This window comes from Aythya ferina (assembly GCF_964211825.1).
Source record: "Aythya ferina genome assembly, chromosome: 3".
Lineage (NCBI taxonomy): Eukaryota > Metazoa > Chordata > Aves > Anseriformes > Anatidae > Aythya > Aythya ferina.
Genome location: NC_140298.1, coordinates 11850626 through 11873681, shown reverse-complemented (window position 1 = coordinate 11873681; position 23056 = coordinate 11850626). Strand labels below are relative to the sequence as shown.

General features: G+C 45.3%; 1 protein-coding gene and 1 long non-coding RNA gene across 12 annotated transcripts in view; both read left to right on the top strand.

The window, feature by feature from the left end:
• Positions 1-214: 214 nt before the first annotated feature.
• Positions 215-18862, top strand: LOC311435317. Its single transcript, XR_014692057.1, has 12 exons — positions 215-272; positions 946-1060; positions 1428-1756; positions 1989-2114; positions 3793-3921; positions 4496-4541; positions 5372-9212; positions 9321-9443; positions 10690-10888; positions 11713-11796; positions 18417-18507; positions 18604-18862. It is a non-coding gene; the product is annotated as an uncharacterized lncRNA (long non-coding RNA).
• A 615-nt stretch (positions 18863-19477) lies between these two features.
• EHBP1 (EH domain binding protein 1) overlaps positions 19478-23056 on the top strand; it is a 208708-nt gene continuing 205129 nt past the window's right edge. For 6 of the 11 annotated variants that reach the window (XM_084512769.1, XM_084512768.1, XM_084512767.1 and 3 more), the window contains exons 1-2: positions 19478-19643; positions 20295-20715. In XM_084512769.1, the coding sequence (XP_084368895.1) occupies positions 20612-20715 (104 nt within the window). In that variant the 5' untranslated portion in view covers positions 19478-19643; positions 20295-20611. The remainder of the gene's footprint in view (positions 19644-20294; positions 20716-23056) is intronic. The other 5 variants (XM_084512770.1, XM_084512765.1, XM_084512762.1 and 2 more) reach the window with 2 other exon arrangements.

The following is a 23056-nucleotide window of genomic DNA, read 5'->3' as shown; positions in this document are numbered from 1 at the left end:
CACGCCAGGGGAAGGCATCTCCGAAGCTGTGCCAGCCCGAGGCACACACAGCCGCGGTGCCAAGCGCCAGCTGCTGAGCAGCAGCGAGCTCTTGGTGGGGCTGCAGGCACCGCGCTCAGGGGCTGTCACTGATTGCCTGATTAGCACACCCACTGGGAATGGCAACTGGTTTGCTGAAAGCAGAGTGCAGGTGCCTTAAATAGTGGGCTTGAATGTTACTTGTAAGCCTAGAGGGCTCAGGGCTGGTTGGTCAGTCGACAGGGGAAAAGGAGGTGAGTTATAGGTCCTGCTCAGCTGGGGAGAGGCTTTAAGGAAAAGGGGGAATTGTCCCTGAAGAAGGAAGTTGGACAACAGCTGTTGCTGTCCCAACAACCACGACCCACTATCTGCTTTGAGGTGTCTAGAAATACCTTTTCCATCCCATTTATCTATGGGAGCAGCTAGAAAGGCTAGGGAAAGTTATCTCCTACTGCTGCTTGATGCTGTTACTCAGCTGGAAATAAACCTCCCTGGGCTGGTAGGGTTAGATGTGCATCTGCTTTTTACCTGCATCCCCACAGCATCAGCTTTCCAGGGGGAAGTCTGAGCACCCCTGTGTGTCACTGGCACTGCAGCAGGCTTGCAGTCATTCTGCTGCTGGGGGGCTTGAAGCTCTTCTAGCTTTACTTGGAGAGGTTCCCTTTGTTTTATTTCGTGTCTGCTGGAAAGTTTTAGGGGGGAGTGGGATGCAGCAGTAACAGCTGGAAGGATGGGGAAAACAGCAAACAAAGTTTCCAGGCAGCCCTCTTGCAGTGCTCCTCCTGTCTGAAATGATGTTCCTCAACCCCCACCTCTCCTGCAGCTGCTGTCACTGGAGGTCCTTGGCACGTGCAGGGGTTTGGGGAGGTAAATGAATTAGTCCTGACCTCCTTCTTCTCCCCCTGCTCCCTTTTCATTTTTAAACAGGGAAAGGCTTTGCCTGAGGGCTGAATTCAGGTCAAATTTGGAACTGGAACTCTGAAAGCAATCCTTTTCCCCAAAAAAATGGTGCTGCAAATTGGTCTTTCAGCCTTGTCTTCAGGTAAGAGATTAAAATTGTTTATCACTGAAAAAACTATGGTAGGAGTGGAGTGAGTGTTTTGTCCTGTAGAAATTTTTCCTGAACTTCTTCCTTTTCATCTCTTTATAACTGCTCATTTTGAACCTTTCTGTTTCACTTGGAGTGTGAACTTTGCGTGGGGGCACTTTCCTGTTTGCCCCCACCCCACAAGCCCAGGGTGTTAGTTTTTGCTTGAGACCTTGTTGGTATTTCTGCTGAGCAAATACAGTTATCAAATCTATTCAGGACTTAAAATTCAAGTGAGAGCAGCTTGTGTGGGTGCAGGGATGTGCATAGCAGGGAGAGGCGGAATAAAAGTTCAATTATTTTCCTTCCTTTTGTGTTGCAGGACAAACCTTCCAAAAAATGAAGGCTTCGCCACATGTTTTCCATAACCGGCCAAATAAAACATTATGTTTTAAAGCATTCAAGGTCAGGGAAATAACTTGGGCTCTGGGCTCAGCATTTTTTTCCTCCTCACAATAGCTTCTGCTGAATGATAATCTTGAAAACTATGCATGTGGGGGGCCAGATCCTGACCCCCGTTGCATCTGCTCTGCGTTGCTGCTGAAAATGCAGAGCCAGCAGAAAGCCAGCTTAGCTGGAGATTGCCCTGACCCCGTTTGTCAGCTGCGGTGCAGGACCCTGGGTGCCGTGGCAGGAGGAAGGGAATTTGCTGTGAGTTTTCGCGTGTTCGGGTACTTCTTGGGCGGGATTGTGGCTATCCCACTGCCAGCATCCCAAGGGCAGGGTGGTCCTGGCTGCTCCCACAGCAGGGCTCTGGTCAGCAGCAGCAGCCAAAGCTCTGTGTTTCAGTGACCCAGCCTTTTTGTGTAAAGACTCTGACTGGGTTGGCTTGTTACAGCTCTTATTTTTTCCTTTGTTTAAAACTGATTTCTTCTTTTAACAGTAACTCAGCCTTGGCTGATTTGTAAAATGTCTGCACCGAGTTCACCCCTGATCGTCCACCCCTGGAATTCCAGTTCTCCTGCTCTGTTTTCTCGCAAATTGACAATGCTCCGAGATTTCCTCAGAGGTGAGGATCCTGAAACAGACAAGGGAGGAGATTTTGGTTTTCATTACAGTGTAATATTATAAAGCATACTTCCATCTTTTGTAACGATGGAGGAAAGATTGAAAACATGACCTGAATATGCTCCACAGGCTCAGTAACTGGAAAGCAATGAATAAAGAACCCCAAATTCATTGAGTTCTTTGTTTGCTTGGATTTTCTAAAACTAGCAACAGGATTTTGGAGGCCTCATTCGCACATTTATCCTTTGAATCCAGTGATGCTGGGATCCTGTTCAACGCTGTTCCAAATTGCTTCGTGTTTTCCCTTGTCATTAGTCACGTAACCTGCCCAAGGTCTTCTGTTCCTAGCCCAAACCAATCTCTTTTGGTTTTCATTTACTGAGGCTTAGAGAGGTTTTCTGTGAGGGGAAGTTGCCTTCGAGGTTGCTTGGGTTACTTGTGCTCGTGTGACCCGATGGAGCCAGAATCAGTGCATCTCCCAGGTGTTTCCCAGGAGAGAAGGTCTGTCCTGACTGCTGCAGGATACGAATGACTTCTTCGATGCGCCCTTCCAAAACTGGGTGATAAATAGCCACATTTTGTATAATACCAGCCTGGTCTGAGGACTGCTGATGTGGAGAAGCTCCTTGCCGTGCTGGCAGGGCTTCCAGCAGCTCACCTCTTTCCTCGCTTCTGGTCATTCCCACTGCTGCCTCTGCTTCTATATCTGCTGCTTAAAGTAAGGACTCCTCACAGGTCTGAGCTCATCGATCACTCCCACGCTGTGCTTGCCTAATTTACCTTTATGGTGTCTTCCCCCTCTGTCTCTTTTCACAGTCCCCATCTCAGTTCTCACCATCTGGGCTTCAGTTTTATTTAAGCTTGGAACTGATAAAGCAAGGGGCAATTTGGAAAGGCAAAGCCTACATCACAGGCAAAGTCTGCGTAGGGTGTATTTAACATCACGCTATTTGGCCAGAGAACTGGTGGCAAAACTATTGCATTAAATGAAATAGAGACCATTTACTCTAAAAAGTTACCAGGCACGGGGCAGACAAGCAGGAGCCCTTTCTTCCTCTTGGGATTTCTCTTCTCCTCCAGCTGCCGGGGTTGTTTTCCTGCCCTTAGCCCTGGTCTGCCTGGTGCTGGCCTGTGGCCACCAGCTTGGCTTGGAGTCCCAGGGGCAGCCCACAAGAGGAGGGGTTGTGATATGAAACCTCAGAGTCTTTGCAGAGGTACTGAAGTGCCTGAAGGTGCAGGAAAATGCTTGATGGCCCTTCAGAAGTTCCTAAGCAGGTTGCAGGGAAAGAGGAGGAAAAAATCCATCTTGGGGATTGAATCTGACCCACCTGAAGGCCTTGGAAAACCCCACCTGACACTCCTCTTCCTGCCTAGCCTCCTAAATGTCTTGGAAAATCTGTTCCAAAGTAATTGGTGCTTCTGTTGAGCACTTCTGCCTGCCCAAGACTGGGAAGGGAGCCTCGGCAGACTCCTCTCTTGCTGCATGAAACCACTGCCATATCACTACAGCAGAAGGGATGCACAGGTCCTAGGGAAGATGTATTGCTCCTCCTGCTGCATGTCTCAAGTTGACTTAGGTTTGCAGTGGGGCCGTCAACAGCAGCTGGAGAGCTTTGGTCCTTGAAAGCCATATATTGGTTGCCTGGGTTGGTTCTAACTCTTTGATCCCTTGTCTGCAGCCTGATGTGTCACAGCACGGCTTGGAGACGAGGTGTGCTGCTCTGTTGGAGCTTGGGGTCTGTCTGACCAGGTCCAGGAAGACCCAGGAGTGCAGATGGGCTTGCAGTGTTTGAAAGCTGCACAGACCTGTAAGTCGCTGTTATTTATATAAATTGGCCTGTCTCTTTTACATCTGTGTTCTAAACATCCGTTACATGGCAATACTGCTTGTAGTGGTGCGCCAAGTTTTCCTTCTAAAACACATGTTCCCCAAAGCCTCAGTATTTTATTTCCTTTGTTCTGATTTATTGCTGTTGCCTTACCACATCTGCTAGACGCAGAGGAGAAAAACTCCCCAAAACGACACAAGAGCCCTCTCTGCTCGCCTCCCCAGACCACATACATCAGAATTAACGCGCTGAGTCTGTTACATAAAATGATTCAACAATAAACTAACTCAGCTTTAATGTCTTATCTGCTTCCAAATAGAAATGCTCATGAAGAATAAGTGTCTGTGGGTTAATAATGCCAAGACTGAGATAAAACCCAAAGCTACTGTGGGGAATGGAAAGTTGGGATAGATGTTAAATCTGGAAAACGATAGAATAAGATGAAAATATAAATGTGTCAATGACTGCATTTTGTAAATCTAAGTAAGGATTTTGTGGGTATCGGTTTCTGTTTTTCCTCTGTCAATACCTAAAATGGCCTTATTTTTCAAAGGATGAACTCTCTTCTCTGAAGTAAGGCCCCTTTATGATATCTCAGGGTAAGCATTAAGCAATTGCTGGTCACGTAAAGAAATTGGCTGTTACTGTGAAGATTGTACAGATGCTTGAGATAGAAAAGTTGTACTAAAGTTGGCTTTCCTGGAGCTTTTTCAGCTTTGATCATAGGGGAGGGATACAGTTTTTCACTGGTAGTTACGCTAAAGTGAGCATCCCATTTTCTCCCTCAAACACAGAGCTACAGCACAGAGCTTGAGCTGTGGCCATGAGTCTGGTAGACCTCAGCAGAGAAATTTTGGTTAATACTTGGGGTACCCATGGCACCCATCTCCTGCACCCTCAGGCACAGCCAAGAAACGTTCTGGTCCATACCCACGACTGGTTTTGGTTTAATTCTGCAAAAACATGCTTATTCATGCTGGGGTTTGTGCTGCATTGAATGCCTGTTGGACATGGTGTCCAAGCTGCCTCCTTGGCAGGAGGAGGGCTCTCTGCTGCGTCCAGGACAGGCGTGGGCAGAGCCTCCACCACAGCATTGTTCAGACTATGGTGGCAATCCTGACCTGCTCTGTTACCTGGGAGGGCTTCGCAGCTGCAGTTTGTACAAAATCTGCACTTGGGTTGCTCTCAGGCTGTGCTTGACCATGTGGGTCTGGAGCAGAGCTGCTGGCTGGGCCAGGCAGTGTCCTTGTGCCATGTCAAAATGGCTGCTGCCAGCACTGCAGGGGATTTGGGCACCTTGCACATCTCTGGACAGGTATTTTGAGTTTGCAGTAGCCGTGCTAGCAGGGTGCTGGGATACCCCTTCCTCCCAGAATGCCATCAGCTTTAGCAAAAGCCAAGTTGACATTTTTCTTCTTCTTTTTGCTAGTGGGGAAACACGTCGTGTCCCAGTGCTCTGTGAGCACAAAGGTCCAATGAAGCTGGGTGATTGCAAGCGAAGGGAAGTCCCGGCAAAGAGGAACACTATTCATATTTGTCATCCTAATATCTTCCTTCTTTGAGTAAGCCAGCCCGACAGCAGGTTGTGCTCTGTCGGGTGCACTCACCCTGGTTGCTGGTTGAGCTGATGTATCACGAGCTGCTTTTCTTCACTCATTTCCTCCCTCTGAGGCACACTGGTGATGTGAAGCTCGTTGTCATATTCAGGCCTGTTATTTGTGTTAGTTAACAAAGGAGAGCATTCAAAAGCCTGCTCAGACTTTTTTTTTTTTTCTTTCTCATTTTTAAATGGAAACCAGCTTTCTTAGCAAACCGTATTAAGGAATGTGCTCCCTTGAAACCAATATGAAGCAACAGCAGTGGTTGCAGCTAGTTGCAACATCTCATCTTGCTAGATGCAGGCAAATCGTGTTACAAGTTGTGCTGCTAGCAAAATCTCTGCAAAGGAAATCTGCTGAGACCTGTATAGCTGGGGCTTGCTAGCTCTTCTGAGGTGAGCTAAAGACCTAATTTCACCTGGTTTCTTTGAAGAATGAGCTCTACATATTGCAACCAAGTTCAATGAACTGAGGATTCAGTAAGCCTAGACCTGACTTTGAGAGAATTTGGACCGATAAGTTGTTTTTACTGGAAATTGGGTCAAACTTTGACCCCAAACCAACAAAGCTTTCTGATTTTGCACATATTTCAGGATTCTGTTAGGTGGGGAAGTCAGAGATGGCGATGAAACAGAAAATGTGCACTGCTGCGTGAAGCTCACCTAATTCCTGATGGCAAGACCAAATCCGAACACAATGGCCTGACCACTGCTGTGGTGAAATTCAGAGCACAAATGCGGTATAATTTTTTTAAATCATATTTCATTCTAAATTCTATTGGAAATGAATTTTAGACCATTCCCATCTTTAATCCAAACAGTACTTACAGCAGGATACTCTGTAACAAAGTCCAGTAAACAATATGGATCAGTATGTCATGTGAAACCCTTAGGGGCTTTCTCAAGGGGCAAGCTCTGTTTTGTTTGGGGGAAAAAAGGCAAATCACACTAGTCTTGTTTAAAGTGCTTGTGAGAAGATCTTTCTCAGAAAGGTTTAAGCGTATTGGGCCCTTTCCTGTTTTCCTAGAAAACAGGAAATGAGTTTCAGCTCTGCAGTTAACTTGATTTCTTAGGTGTCTTGCTTTCTGCAGTCACTTTTGGGGTCTAGAATGCTACAGAAATTATCTGAGGGTATTTTCAACACTTCAGAATTAAAATCAAATTGTTGAAATTTTGCCAGCATTTAAATGAAAATTACTTTCTCTAAACAAACACTTGAGGACTTTCCACACTTTTTTTTTTTTATCACAAGAGCATTCTTAACCCAAACACCTTCTCTCTGTGGTTTCTCAAGTATCCAGTCTGCACTGCTAAAACCAGATGTGCCTTAGGATGTAATTGAATACAAGACCTTTTTAGCCAAAAACTAGATGAGCAAGGAGGGACAGTTTTCCACACAGAACAATGATGTAAGTGGGTAACTGCAAATACCATCCCTGTCTCTTTGCCCATGGAGGTGTCTGGGCAGCAACACTGGTGCAGATTTCTGCCGTGGAGAAGAGCTTAGGCATGGGCCTGAGCATCTGGGTCCCATGCAACTCCTGGCAGTCAGCAAGGGATAACAGAAGCAGGAGCTGGCTGGGAAATTGCTGCTCTGCAGTGAGAGTTGGGTGGCTGTGGTTGTTCAGCACTCGGATGCCACGGGTTTCATTCACTCCATCCACACGTGCTTTTAACAAGTGCTGTTGTTCCTCTGCCACAAAGGATGTGTGTAAGTACACGAGACCACGTGGCACCTGTGATCTTGGGATTTTGACAGGTTTTTCCAAAATATAATATTTTCTGGTATTCACTTTTAACATATTTGCAGGAGGCTGCCTACAAGATCGGTTTCCTATTAAAACTATCCCAATATCACCAACTTTCCTAGCCTTTTCCTGCAACAGTAAGTAAGCTCTTTGCAACGGCAGTAGCAAGGGAAGCATTACAAATCTTGAGACCTCTCCTCAGTAGCTTTAAATGTCATGACACTGACCTACAGAAGCTACAAACAAAACAGAGCTGCACAAAAACATTTCAGCCCTATGGACGTGGTAATCCTTCAGACCACAACTCTGGAACGCTTTTCTGTAGTACATATTATGAGGGTAACGCTGTTACTCTCAGCTGGCTTCTGCTTAGCTACCCAAGCAAAGCTGGAGCTGGAAATGCGGAGATGGAAGAAGAGAGAGAGGATCTCCCAGGGGGTTTTATTGGCCAGAAAATGCTGGCTTGGAGAAGGATGCGGAGCATGTTCAAATAAGAATAGTCTGGAAGGAGTTTGTGATGGGCTGTTATTTCATTACCAGCTAAGAGATGTGAAATTTCCTTTTCCGGATGAGCATATTTCATCTTTTGCATAAGACAGCAATTACTCCTGGTGAGACTTAACAGTTCTGGTAATTTAACGAGTTAGCCCTGCAGATTTACTGCATCAGTCATTGGAAAGGCCTCTTTGGAGTTCCACAAGCAAGTTTCAGACCTCTTGATAAAGCCAGTAGCGTGCTGGTCTTTGACAAGCAGAAAGACCTTCAGAAGTATGCAAGTTATTGCTGGTATGTTGTACTCTAGACATGTCAAGGAAACATGGATTATTTTTACACAAACAGGTGAATCAATATGGTTCCTTAGCAAGCTCCCATAAAAACCCTTGGGCCCTGAGGAAGCAGAAGGTGTAAGAAAATCATTGCTCTTGCATTAGGTTTCCTAGATGGATCATGCTGTCGCACATTCAGTAGTTCACTTACACCAGCTCGGACCTCTGACGAACGATGGAGGGAGTGAAGGATGAAACAGAAGACAAAAACAAACAAGGAATTTAGAGATAATCCGGATATTTGATCTTTAATGAACTTATCATCAAATGTAGACTGTGACAAACTGCAGATGCTTTTGGAAGTTCTCTTTTATAGCTGTTAATTGGAAGGTGATATGGAGGTGTTGAGAGGGAGGGGAAATTTCTGCAGCTGAAAGCATCAGGCAGTGCTGAAGCAAGGTCACTGGAGTGTCCTAAAATCTCTTGATGCTCCAGCACACAGACTCTGCTCTACAACCTGCAAATATTGGAGGCTGTTTTGAAACTCTATTAAGGATGACATATGCTGACTGTAGTATCTGGGCAAAGGCAATTGGATATCCTAGCTATGGCCTCCGCTCGATGTTTTATGTCTGAGCTGGTGTTACTGTGTAGGGCTCCCGTGTGTTAGATTGCCAAAACCAAATTATGACACTGACTCAGGCTGAGTCCTCTGATTAAGGCTAAAAAAAAAAAAAAAAAAAAGAAAGTACAGCCTGGTCTTGGCTCTCAGTGTAGATAAGTATTTTTCTGAAGAGCAAAGGGGATATTTATAGAAAAGAGGTGCAAAGTATACGTAAACATTGGTGTTTTGTGCACATCCTTGTCCATAGTTGTTCCTTTGGGTAGTGTTTTTTCAGGTTCAACACCCTTGTCAAAATTCAGGCGTGGCACTTGTTGCTTTGGCTTGGTGGAGACACAGCTGCCTACTTTAAGCATCATTTTGGCCCAGCTAGTGTCATTAAGGTTTCCATGGGGTCATGTCAGCAATTACTGCTAACTAGATTTTTTTTCTCAGAGTGAGGGTAGTTCTTTTGCAGATATTTCATCACAGGAAAAATAACAGGGAAGAGGCCACGCTTGTGCAATGAAAACCCCCGAAGCTGAGTGCTGTTTCAGGTATGTTATTGTCTCATGCAACGCAGCCCTAGAGACACTGCTGCTGCACAGCGTGTATTGTATCTACCTGAACTCTGAAACTAAATGCCTTTTAATGTTTGTTTTCAGCCTTGCATTTAACATTTGTCATTCGCCTTTGATGAGAAGAAGGGGAGCTCTCAATGTGGTGCCAGCACAACAGCAAACAGCAGGAGAAGAGACTGAGACAAATACCTCTGATGCATTTCACTGGTGAATGATACTGCTATTTCCTATTTTTAATCTGAATCTCTGCTCCTGAGAGTTTGAGCTAAACATGAATTTTTCTTTATTTTCAAGAAGAGCATTCAGCAGGTTAATACTCAGCATCACGGGCTGGCCCTAAGATGGGGTTTGCTCTGGCTTCCCTGCTAAGCTGCTGTGTACAAATTGTTTCTGAAAAATGTCCGAGATGCTGTGAGCTGCTGCGCTGTCACATGGGCTGATCCAGCACAGAACCTGCTTGGCATTCTTGAAGGGAAATTATCCAGTGCCGCAACTCACAATTTATAATTGGTTGCATATTAATATCCAAAAAAGGCAATAAAATTCACTGTGTGTTTTTACAAAAAAAAAAAAAAAAAAAAAAAAGTACTATAAGCCGAGCATTGAAAATCTGGAGTACTCCTTGGCTGGAGCAGAGCTGTATGCAGTGCTGTTTCTCCCTTAATTACAAGCAGTTTTAAATCATCTCATTCCTTCAAAGAAAGATTTTTGTTCAGTGTTTGAGTTAATTTTAATCTCGCGAACATGATGCTCTCTTGGAACCTCTCCCTTGTGTCGTAACAGTGAGACGTGCTGCCTCTTTTGTCCCTGCCACCTGGGAAAGGCGCATCTACTGCTGCTTGTCCCTGTGGCCACGGGGTTGTTACTATCAATATACCTCCCTTTAAAGGGAAAGAAAGCAGAACAAAACCCAACAGCGACATTTTTTTTTCCCTAGAGTTCTCTTTTATTTGTAGTGTTTAAGCTAGGCTGTGTAAATGCTTCCTGAAAATCGGTGATTTAAAATGTACAGCGCTGTATTGTAGTGGAAAGCTTGTTATTCAGCATACTAATTATTTCTGACTCACTGTATTTATGAAGTGTCATGTAATAGCTACCTCACCACAATGCAAATAGTGTAAAATCAGGCTTTTTATGATTTTGACACTAGGTGCATAAGCATATTCTGGAGCCTCTGGGGGGAGGGTTACTGGGAATTAGATAATGTTTTTATGACTTCTAAAAAAAATATGACACAATTTCATAATCTGTAATGCTCCACATGCATAGTCCATGTTACTCATTTTATTACTCTCAGTGGTTTATGTTGCAAAGGTCAGTGGCAAAGAGAAAATGTCCAAAGGCTGTTTTGTGGAACAGGGGGACACCCATCAAAGCCCTGGGGACAAGCTGTAATTGCACGCCTGCACCATGCTGGGACACCAAAACTCATCCCAAACTGTTTCTGTTTCAGGGTGGATGAGGGCTGGATTACACAGTGCTCTCTGAAGGAGGTGTTTTGGCCAGCACATGTCACTAGAGGACAAGTTTGGGGTTTTGCTGAGCCCTGCAGGAATGACCTGTTAGCTCCAGAGTAAGAGGAAGACCTGAACCTCTACGAGTGACAACTGGGAGTGAGTACAAAGGAGAAGGAGGACAGGTTGCAGCTCCAGGTGGGTTTCTGAGTCCTCAGACATGGTCTCCAAAAACAATGGACGGATGCTTCCCAAAATGTGTGATTTCATAAAATACTGTGTATAAAACCAGGGCTTTTGGTCTCCTTTGTAACCTTGTGTGATGTTATAAAGAGTTGCAGGTCATGTGCTTGGATGCTGGGAGAAGTCTCTGAAGTAGTTGCCAGGCATCTTGCTGGCAAGAGACAAGTGGTAATGAAGGACATCAGGCTTCAGAAAACCTCAGATCGATATTGAAAATAAGTGAAAGCCATGTCTGCTCTTGAGCAATGGCAGCTGGGCATCTCAGCAGGTGTCTCTCCTCACTGCATGATCGGGGGCTAGCCTGGCCCTCCTTCATGATGTGGAGCTGGTGTTAGCAGCCCCTGGGAGGCTTATTGATGCTTCAGAGCCACCAGCCCCTTGTGCATGTGTACAGGATAGGGCCCTGAAGCCATGGTGGATCCAGGTGGGTCCTGTTTAATCTGAATTTACAGCTCTTGGCAGATTTGGGTGACACATATCTCCTTAATGCTTTACCCGTCAGCCTTAAATTACAAGGAGAGCTGTGTATCATATGCTTTGCCTAAACTGGGAAGTTGATTTTCCCTTTCCATGTTGGGGTATTGTTTTATGCACATGTCAGAAACAGACCCATAGCCTTCAAGCCATTTAACCATAAATCTGGTTTAATTCTCCTATGGACTTCTATGCTTGCAGTGAGTCAAGGTCTTACAAAATTTTGATTTTCCTAAACTAAGCTTCAGGGAAAGTGAAGCTTTTTTAATGACACAGAAACGAAATAACAGTTTTTATCATTCCAGGTGCATTGCTACACTGATTTCCATTTTCTTTCAATTTTCAAATATTTGAAGAAAGAACTGTATCAACAGTTAGTACTGAGCGAGGTAGGAGGCTTTCACTAACCTTCAAGACTGCATATTGTATATTTTTTCTGACTTTTCTATAAATAAAAACAGCTATTAAGATGTAATGCCTCTGGCTGTTGTATCCGAGGATAAGTGTTTGAGATGCAATGAGAGATGCTCAGGGAATTGATAAGTCTTCAGAAGAAAAAATTTCCTGAGATCAATTTCCTGATTCAATAGCAAAGTCCTCATATCATATAAAATGTAATGTGATTGTCCATGGCTCTAATAAAATCTTGATTTTTCTACCAAATTTATGTCTATAAAAATCAAATTTATCCAGCATTAGTCTGCATTTTAAAAAGGATAGGTTTTTCTTGATATGATATTAATCCTTTATGGTACATTAATATGGGAGAATAATAATTTGTTGCATTTTCTTCACATAGAAACAATCAGCTGGGAGATGTGCTTAATAATTGCCTTTGTCCTTCATTGTCACAGGCCATTAGCTAATGAATTTAAGCTGTTCTTGGCTCTTGCTCCAATAAGAAAACTACATTAAGAGATCTTGTAGCCTGGGTGTTATATAAACCCTTTCAGTGGTTTTTATTTTAATTTCACCGAGGTGACGGTGCCATGCACTGAGGAACACATCATGATTTTGCAGTAAACAGTGAGGTCAACGCTATCTGATATAGTGGGTCCAGCAAGCTGAAGTGCATCTACAGCTGGTAAGGTTGCCAGATGCCACAGCCTCCTTGTTTGGTTCCTTACAGTTTAGCCAAGCTCTTCATGCCTGCTTTTCTGACAGTTTCAGGTTGATCTTTGGGGTAGGAAGATTTGGTAAACAAGTTCAGCTCTTCTAAGGTTGATGGTAGGGTAAGTAAGTAGTTTTGGCAGCACCTTGAACAAGCAATAGGAGCACATAACTGTGAGCTGCACAGCCCCATCACCTTTGCAGTTTGCCCTATCAACTAGAAAGCTGGAAAAAGAAAATCCCATGAGGGTAGAGCTGTTCTTCACTGTCCTGAGAAAATACACTCATGTCTTGGCTATGTTTTCATATACAAACACACAAAAGAATGATTAATTCCTTTTACTTAAATAAACAAATAAATAAAAATTAGTCTGCTGGGATGGGAAGTGCTTTAGAAATCACAAAACGTAGAGTGCAAGTCTTATTTTTCCTGTTGACTGTTTGTAGCATATCTTGGTCCACCACAGAGCGCCTGAGTATTTTAATCCTACTTCAAAGGTAGGTAGGTAAGTACATCATTACTTTCATAGCAGAGATAACTAAGAGGTTGCAAAAGCTAACCTTTGGCAGAGCTGGGAATGGATGCAACTTGCAAACCTTTTATCAAACTGCTTCTCCACACCTGTCATTAGCGTGCCTGGCTGGCACCACCAAGTCCTCCCACAGACTGCAAGGACTGAGTTGGCTTCTTCCTGCAGCTCCATCTCCCCTCAGCTGTCCCAGACCAGATCCAAAGAGCTCTTGTGACTAATTTAGCAAGAGGTGGGTTCTGCATACTCCCAGTAAAGCCAGAGCTCACCAGTTCAGTTGGGTTGCCACCACCTCTAGGCTGCGAGAGTGGCGTGCAGAAGAAAAACTGGGGCAGAGCCCAAACTGTAATTTGTGCTGGGCATCTTACCAGTATCAGAAACGGGTCTGAGACTTCCAGGCATTACTTTGTATGTCAGCTTCGAGATGTTGGGTGTCTTAGGTTTGGAAGAAGAGTGAGTGGTGAGTGGTTGATACACATCTGCTTCCTGAAGAGACTCTTGGGAGAGCAGCTGTAGTGTAACTGCGCCTGTGCAGGGATTATTGTTTCTGCATAAGCTGCAACACTACAGCATTCAAAGGAAAAACAGCTGCAATAGAAGTGGTCAAGCTTTGTTCTTGTGTAGAGAGAGATGGTGCTGTGCAGCTGGCAGTGCAGGCTGTGTCACCTGCAAGGTGCTGTGAGGGAGGAGTTGGGATTGCCTCCCCTGATAGCAGGCAGTGTTTGCTCCTTTGTCTCTTTTAATCTTCATAATCCGTATCTGAGGTTTCCATGGCTGGCAGCTCCCTACTTGGTTGTGTGGCCTGCCTGTCTGGGCACAAATTTTAGTGCAGGAAAAGTTCTGAATGTTACATCCCAAAAATGCAATGCTCCAGTATGGGACGAGCAGAACTTGCAGCAGAAGCGACCGGATGATGTTGTGCTCCTGGGGTGTGCAGGGGGCAGATGCCAGGCAGCAGTGACACCCACTTCTGTGAAACAGCGACACTTACAGCCCTGCTGACAGAGGCTGACTCACGCTGTGGGTAAATTAATTGTACCTGAAAGGCCTCTTGTTCTTCTGCAGCAGAGAGCATAAAGGCAGACTGTCTGACAAACTAATCTCGGATAGTTTTCTTGTCAACATCATTGAACTGTCATTTCTCCCGTGCTTTGCCACAACACCTGATATATCTGTTATTTCCCAAAACAGATTTTGCTACCTTGGTTGATACAGGAGCTTTTGCAAGGAAGAAAGAGGCTGAAATGCCTTCAGCAGCCTTTTGCTGTTGTGCAGGTCCTTTGCTGAGCTCCAGAGCTGTGGTTAGAGATGAAAGGAAGGTACATCAGTGCTGACTGATTAGGTTGCATCTCAGTGCAGTCTTCAGATTGCTCCCAGCACTTGCTCTGGGCTGGGACTCTTGTCACTGGGCTTCTGGAGTCCTGATTTCTCCAGAGATAACAGAGGGAAACCCATTTACACCCCCAAAGCTTTCATTTAAAAAAATAGTGATTCAGGGTGGACAACTGTGTCACCTAGATGCAGTAGGGATTTTTTTTTTTTTTAATTCATTTTTATTGTAGCTCTACTGGGCTTGCAAAGTATTCACTCATCCTAGGTATGTGGCAATAACATTTCTAAAACTATTTAGAAGAAAAAAAATAAATCTGAATGTCCCTTTCCCCAAGACAGTGGGTGAAAAAAGGTGAACAACGCAATGATGACCAGGTAAAACATTCAGTTAAAAGTAACTTGCAATGCTATTTAAATACATGTGGGTTGATCTGCACATACTAGAGCAGTTTCTGAGTTTGGAATTACGTAGTTTGGGTGTGATTATATTTGTTTCACTTCCTGATTGATTACAGATACTTATCTAAACAGGGTGACTGCTGAGGTTTTAAAAGCTGGAGCAGGCATCTTTGCAGTCAGTTTTACCAGATGGTAAATTCTTTGTCCTTTCAAAACAGGTCATCCTCAATGCAGTCTCACCTCCAACACCATGACCAAAGCCTGCAAACACTTGCATGTCTGTGCACCCATAAATAGGTCCATGGGGCTCGTTTTCATGAGGTGTAACTTTGCTAGCTGTAAACCTGCAGGACTGAGGCCCCACCACGCAGACGTGTTCCCATTCTGCTTCAGGAGTCTCTTCATCAGGCACTAATATCCTATTGTATGGTGTTTGGGATTCTGGTTTTACAAGTTTCCTTAGTCTCCTAGGAGCTCAGGTTTGCATAATAGATTGTCTTATCACGTCTGCAAGGTAATTTCTTCTAGACCAGCTTCTGAGAAGGCTCAGATGTGATCTGCCCTGGTCTGCGCACTGTTAATGTCTCTGCTCCGAGGAAGCATACCTCTGTTCCTAACAGGCCGTGGGGATGACTGATGGTATAGACCCAAAGTTAACCGGCCGTTGTCTTTAAAGATGACATATGATATTGTATTTGGACAAAGAGGAATTTCCTGTGTAATCTTTGGAGACAGCTGTATTGCATTTTTATGATTTCTCTGGCATTTACGTGGAGTTATAGAAATACCATTAAAAGGTTTTTAACATTTTCCAGTATAATACTTGCATTGCATGTCTAGCTAGGCATTTTCTAACAGGCAGGATCTCAGTTTAAGAGGAAAATAAAAAAAGGATGGGCTGTACAACCACCACTCCACGCCACGGGTTACTGCCTGGCTTTATCTTGTCTAAAGCTTGTCCCTTTCCCTTTCAGCTATCTCCACAGTGTTGTTGGCAGGCAGTTTAACAAGCAATTAGGTTATTAAAAAGGTATATATTAAAAAAGAAAGCTGCTTTCAAAATTAAAAAGAACTTTAGAAAAGACAAAAAAAAAAAAAAGAGATAAGAAAAGGTGAACAGTTCTAGAGAATTGAGGTCATTATTCTTGAAGGGCAGCCTAAATTAAAATAACAGCTGGATTATTTGTTAAGAAATGTGGTATTTATTTTAAAAAGGCAGAGAGAAAGATGCTCTTAACCTCATTAGTGCTGCAGGATGTTGTATATGAGCGTAATTATACTTTGCAGAAAGGCAAGGGAGACCACACAGGAAGGGTATTGAAGAACTGGAAAAGGTACAGAAGACACTAAGCATGATAAAAGGATCGAAAGTTGTTATTTATGGATGAAGTACAGGCTGCTTTAAAAAAAAAAAAAAAAAAAAGATAAACTGGGGCCACAATGAGAGAGGCAATTCTCGAGGATATTGAAAGTTGAATGACAGAACTCGTGCAGACCACTTGCAAGGTAACTAAAGGGAAATTGACTGGAAATAATGTTGGAAAACGCTCTTTGGAGAAATCACTTCTAATACAGGATTTTATGCTGCAGAATAGGAAAATGCTGTCTGTAGTGTGTGGGTCTCCACCACCACCACCCCATCTTTTGTCTTGGCTCCAAGGGCTGAACTCCTGCATCGCAGCTTCTGCATTTCAGGAATGTGACTCCTGTCCTTGACCTCGTCTGTAGATAAATACAATGTTCCCCTTACAGCTGAGTGGATTAGGAAGAATTTCAGCCAGACGAGAGGTGAGATAAAGAAAAGACGGGTGAGGATGTTTTCCATCCACCTTTTTTGAGCCAGACTCTTGGCTTTGCTTCCAGGACCTTGGGCTTACAGGAGCACCCGGTGCCTCCATGATGCTGCAGCAAAGCTGCTCGTAGAGGCTGTGACATGAGGCTGCCACCCAGGGAATGAACTTTTGGGGCACAGAGCTGGGAGGGGAGGCACTCGCTGCCTGGCCAGAGCACGGTAGGGTCTCACCACCCAGAAAGCGTGGGCTGAAGCCAAGCAGGAGAAAAGCTCCAGGGGTCAGCTGGATAGGAGATAAGTTCCAGGCTCCTTTCCTGGCCTCTGTCCACACCAGAGTGTTAACAGGTCCACCACAGCACATCCTAAGCTCTGCTGCTTTTGTTGGTAAGGCAAAGAACAAATTGTGATGTTTTCTTACTTAGTGCTACTTCCTTAAAAGCAACAGGGAGCGTTGCTGAAGTTGTGTGCTTTCACTACAGGCCACGATAGTAACTGGGCTGGCCAATTCTGCAGAGTGGGAGTCACATTGCCTCATCTGCCAGTCTCAAAGTCAACCTGTTGTCCCATAACGTAAATGGGGTGTTCTTTCCTCGCCCTACCCCCCACCCCAATAAAAAAAAATAATAATAGCAATATCTAGCAGAGGGAACATTAAAACCACTTTTCCCTCTAGTAGAGAGAGAATGGCTGTTGGTGTCATCAGCTCATGTGAAAAGACAGATGAGTGGAGTTTTTCCAGCAATAAATAAGAAAAAAAAGGAAGAAGTGAAGACTAAAAACTGATTGCTATTTTCTTAATACATATTCAAGACATATTTATGTTGTACCACACATACAACTTTTGTTGTTGTTAAATTACTGTCAGAATGGGACAAAACAAAGGAAAAGAGTGATCAGGCTTGCGTGCCACAGAATGTGGTGAGCATCACTTGTAACAGAAATGAATTTTAAGGCATTGCACACCAGTCAGTGACATATCGGGGACTTTACCCAGATCTATGGAAGTTAGTGCAAATTCTCCACCACCCTTATTAACATGGGATCTAGAAATATAAAGAAGTTTAAGAGGTGGCAGGTGAAGGTAATCTCATGCACAGCCCCTTGCCTCAAAAAGCTGAACGCTCTTGCAAATCTGACATAATCCAATTAGTCGATTTCCTCAGTGACATTTCTGCAGACTCACATACAGAAGGACATGGAAACTGAGATTTATAATGATAGCTATTTCTAGCAAAGGTCATTTTTTACTGGTGAACAACCTGTCCTTAGTCATGCTGATGAAGAGGTGTTGAAGGATAAGGGAGAGGCTGTATAGCTTTAAAGCTTAACAGAATAACATAAATAGAGCACCGATGATCCTTCTACTTGAACCAGGAGGCTTGCAATCTATCAACATCAGGCCAAAAACAGGGAGCAAGAGTCAAAATCCCCTTGTGGGGGGACTGGGATTTTTTGTGGAGATTGCAAGGGAGGCTGCATATTTCAGTGTCAGCGGAAGGAAAGAAAAAGGGAGCCACAGAGCACGAGCATGTATTTTTGGATAGCAAGGCTGTCCTTGGTGGGACCAGCTGCTTGCAAGAACCGGGTCAGGCTGCTCTGGGGACTCCCTGGTCGTCCCCGCCAGCTTCCCAGCCTGAGCAGCTCGCAGCGTCCTGCTCTGTGCCACTTCCAGAACGACACCGATGAGGGCACGCAGAAATATACACAAATACGCTTCCTTAGGTGAGGAAGGCAACAGTTCTGACAGGAATATGGTTTAGGGAGGTTGTATCATACATATTATGCATCTTTAAATAATAAAAAAGCACCTGCCTATTCATCCTGTGGCTGTTTTTCTATCTTGCAGGTCTTTGTACATTAGATGATGCATCATTTTTTTCACAATCAAGATGACCATTTGGGGATTTTTGTGAGTTGTTTATTCAATCACCTTACAAGTGAGTATCGGACACTTTTGCACAACTAGTTTTGCTTCTGTTTTGATGATTGTGCTCGTAATGTTGGATTAAGTCAAAATGTGACTGTTTCCTTAGATGTTGACTCCGATCCTGAGCCATGCTCCATGGCTATGATTCCTACAGCATCACGGCTGAGGATCTTGCCCTTTTTAGTTAATTGCTCACACCTTTTGGATTCCACAGCTTTCCCCCAAATCCCCAGAGCTGTGGATTGCTAGACACAGATTGTAAAACCTGTGGGTAATGGGTTATCACTGGTAACCCATGGGATGACAGGAGCGTTGTCTGTGTTAATATCCCCACCCAATGAAGTAAAAAGATGCCATGTGCTGTGCTCTTCTTTGGCCTGGTGTAACCTGAAGCCGAGAACTATGAAGGCAACGGAACACATTAATAAATAATGACGTTTAGGGCACAAGTCACCGAGCAGCCCCCGCGGTTATCCCACACGCCGGCAGCCGTCCGGCTGGAGGACAACAGCACCGTGGCTGGGGAATTTGGGGCGCTGGGTGGGATTTGGGACACGGACCGGCGCAGGGTAAGGGCTGGGTGTGCTTGGTGGTTACGGGAGGCAACTTTTGGCAGAGCGGCTGTGAGGGGCACTGAGGGACCGTGAGGGGCACTAAGGGACCCGCGCCCCTGCCGCCTCAGGGCGCACCTGACGGGGGAGCCCCCCCGCTCCTCACGGCTTGAGGGAGCGCCTCAGCCAATCGCCGCGCTCTGCCGCGCTGACGGACAGCCGCGCTGGCCTATCGACTGCGCTTCCCTCTGGGCTCCGCGGCCAATCAGAAAAAGCCTCCGCCCTCCCTCCCGCTTCTCTGATGGACATGTGGGGACAGCCAATGAGCCGCGCGGGGGCGGGCGGCCGGACCAATGGCGGGGCGGGGGCGGGGTCGGGCCGGGCTGCGCCTCAGCTCAGCGCAGCGCCGGCAGGGGGGCGATGGTGGCGGCGTGAGGCGCGGCGGGGCCGGGCTGCGCCCGCCGGGAGCGGCACCGGGACCGTGACGGGACCCTGAGGGGGGCACGGCGGGAGCCCGGGGCTCGCCATGAGGCCGCGGGGCGCTGCAGCCGCCGCGGGAACGGCCCCTGCCGCGTGAGTGAGGAGCGGGGGCCAGGTGAGTGCCCCCCTCAGCCCCACCCGTTGGCCGTTGGGGGTTGAAATTTTGAAAGATTTCGAACAGCCCAACGGCCGCGCTGTGGGGCTGCGAGGGGAGCGGGGGGTGCCCCCGGCCGGGTACGGGCGTGTGCCACCACGGCTGTGCCGCCTCCCAGCTCCGCGGCTCCTGGGGAGGAGACGTGGGAGCAGGGCGTGTGAGTGTGTCTGTCTGTCTGTCTGTCTGTGTGTGTGTGAGCACAACTCTCACACCTTTTGTCACCAGCCCGCAGACAAAGAGCTGCCCCCCCCCCTCCCGTGGCCGTGTTCCCCTGGGGATGCTCCCGAGGGATTCGTGTCTCAGCCCCCCCCCCCCCTTTTTTTTTTTTTTTTTTTTTTTTTTTTTAAATCGGCACCATCGAGAAAAACAGAAAGGAAAAAAAAAAGGACGTGTTGATATGTTTCCAAACAGTCTCGTGGTTTGCATTCCTGACATCGCTGCAGCGTTCGGGTTTATTTATTTAATTGGTGGCATGGGGGTGTATGTGTGTGTGTGTGTATTTTTGTGGCTCGTGGTCCCTGTTGGGAGGGTCCCCAACGGCACGCGACTGCAGTGCCGTAGTGTGCCGTACGTTAACCGATGCTTTCTCCCCCTGTCTTTTTTGTCTTCCAGTCCTGCAGTCTCCACATCATCCACTGCGTGAGGAATGATGATTCCATGAGAGAACTTCCTTTCAGCCTCGCTCTTACTCACCCGCGCCTATTGCATGCTGCTCCTGGACAGTGATGAGCCGTTCAGCTACGCTGGGATTTTTCCCGTGAGGAAGGGAGAGCCGGAATATGAATCGTAGACATCCCCTCAAGCTTCTCGTGCATTGTTTTTCCCGTATCTGTCTATAAATCTGCTAGCATTAAGCACATACGCCCTTAAACCTACGTTGGTATTCGCAGAGTTGCTGCTCTGTCACAGGACTGGTATTTCTCGCCGTCATGGCTTCAGTTTGGAAAAGACTGCAGCGTGTTGGGAAACATGCATCCAAGTTCCAGTTTGTGGCCTCTTACCAGGAGCTGATGGTGGAGTGCACCAAAAAATGGTAAGGAGCAGCTCGTGTTGCTGCACGAATGGTGGAGCAAGTTACCGATGCTGAAATAGGGAGGATGTTGCTTGTTGCGTACCGTTTGGCGTTTGTGTTGGCCTTGCTTTCCCTCACTTTCTCTTGCTTCCCCATCGCAGAAGCAGCTGCATGGGGTGCTCGTTTCCCTTGAGTGCTTTGCTGAGTGCTTATTGTGGACCTGTTGGTTTCAGTCTCTATTCTGATTTTCTTAGCGTTACTGCCACATGGGGCGGTGCGTTTATGGGTTCAGCACCTGTGACTTGCTGTCTCTTGCTTTGCATTTATTTCTAAGGTATTTTCTGAGATTTGTTTTCTGATTTCAAATGCACCTCTTGGTGCTGAATGTTACCTGCTGACACTGCTGTGAGCAGACTGAGGCGTTTGAGATCAGTCCTGACAACAGTGGTGTGTAATCTAGGGTACAAACAGTTCTGATGGTGACTATTATTTTTTTTACCTGAAGATGTTTTGGCTCTGCACCTTCCTTTCCTTGTTCCTTTCCATCTGTCAATGGGAAGAGGCGAGAGACATACTTGGGAATTGTCTGAAGGCGTTTGTTTAGCCAGGCAGAATTTCGTGCCTTAGTGGTCCGGTTGGATGGCTTTGGAGCTGACTAGACACAGACAGCACTTTATAGTTAATTGTACGGGTCTGGCGCAGGCACATCTTCCTTTCTGCACAAGAGGAACTTAAATACAGCTGATAGGGGAAGACTGGGAACAGCTTTCAGGTAGTCTGCTAGCAAACATCTCCATTATACAGATACTTAAGCGTGCTTTTATATGTTTGGGATATTGATGTTACTGTCATAATTCCTCGCATTAATCTGAGCTTGTAGTGTCAGGGGACGGAGAAATTGCCTTCCAGACCTCGTGGACTGAGATGCTCAAACTGCTTTGTAATAAATTGCAGCCTCCCCTCTAATACTTGGCCTGTCTTCTTGTTGGCAAGGCTGGCACTTGCACTGGCTGCTTTCGCTGGTTATGAGTAATTGCCTCTACAAATTTCAGTTCCATCTCTTGGAGTTGGAAGTCTGTGCTGGAAGGCTGCTCGCTGCTCTGCCTTAAAGAAATACAGTCAGGTTCGGTTGTTGTTTTTTAATCAAGCTGTCTTCTTGCCTAAAATGTCTTGAAAGATTATTAAGAACCAGAATCATTTTGGAAGTTGAACTTTCCTTCACGCAAGCAACATATGAATAAAAACCTTTTGAAAGTTGAAAGAGACTGTTGTGATTATCTCACGTGATCTACTGGTTAGTTCAGGCCAAAGACTATTCTATGGTAATTTTAATGATTGTTTTTTTGCAGTTGTGCTTGTGATGGTGCATGGCTTTTTTCTCTTTTTTTAAACATGATCCAACCCTGTTTTGGCTCTTTTTTACTTTCACTCCTTCCTTGTGAATTTGCAGAATGCTTCAGCACTGAAGAATGAATGCTGCAAGGGAGTGTTCAGATTGGATCTGCAATGAACTTTCACTTGATTTAAGAAAAAGCCATGCATGAAAGTTTTCTCGTGAGCAATGCTGTTATTTTAGAAACAATTCTTATTGTTTAGTCATAAGCCAGGGTACCCGCCTAGCAAAATGCTGGTGTATGAAGTCGTGAGAGAGTCTTTCAAAACCTCAAGTATGCAGGTTACTTTTTAAAAAGTAGTTTTTCCTTCTGAATCTTGATTTTACTTTCTTTAACATAAATATATGCTAGATTGGTGCTCGTATTGGTTATGAAAAAACAACAGTGTGGTTGTAAAATGTGGATGAATTCTAGGAAAAAAAACAATAGGGAAAAACATCATTCACACAGTCATTTGATTGTAGGCTTTTCTGTTCTGCTTCCTCTTGTTTGGAGAGCCTTAACAAAAAGGTTCTTTAAACATGCATGCTACGATACAGTGTTGCTGTCATAAGTGGAAGTCCTATATGAAAAAAAGGGGAGATATTTGTGTATTTTGGTAACATTCAGCTAAGTCTTTCATTAACTTTGGAGAAGATAGTATTTTGCACGTGCTGACAGGATCACCAGCTCTAACGCTTGTCTGAATTTGGTACAAGTGAAAACAAAAGGGAAGAAATGAACACCATATGCTAGGTCTTACTGCAAGCAGTCCTGATATACATTGTGTGTTGGTGCTGTAGTCTGTGCTGGTAGCTCCACACTGCAAGTGTATTTTGATCAATATGGAGTAAGCACTAAGTTATTTTAATGGGCTGGCATTTTAACAATGCAGTGTTTCTGCAGGAAAAGAATACTCCATTCATATTTTAAAATAAATGACAATGCAGTCATAAACACACTTCATCTGAGATGTGTTTGTGAGCAGG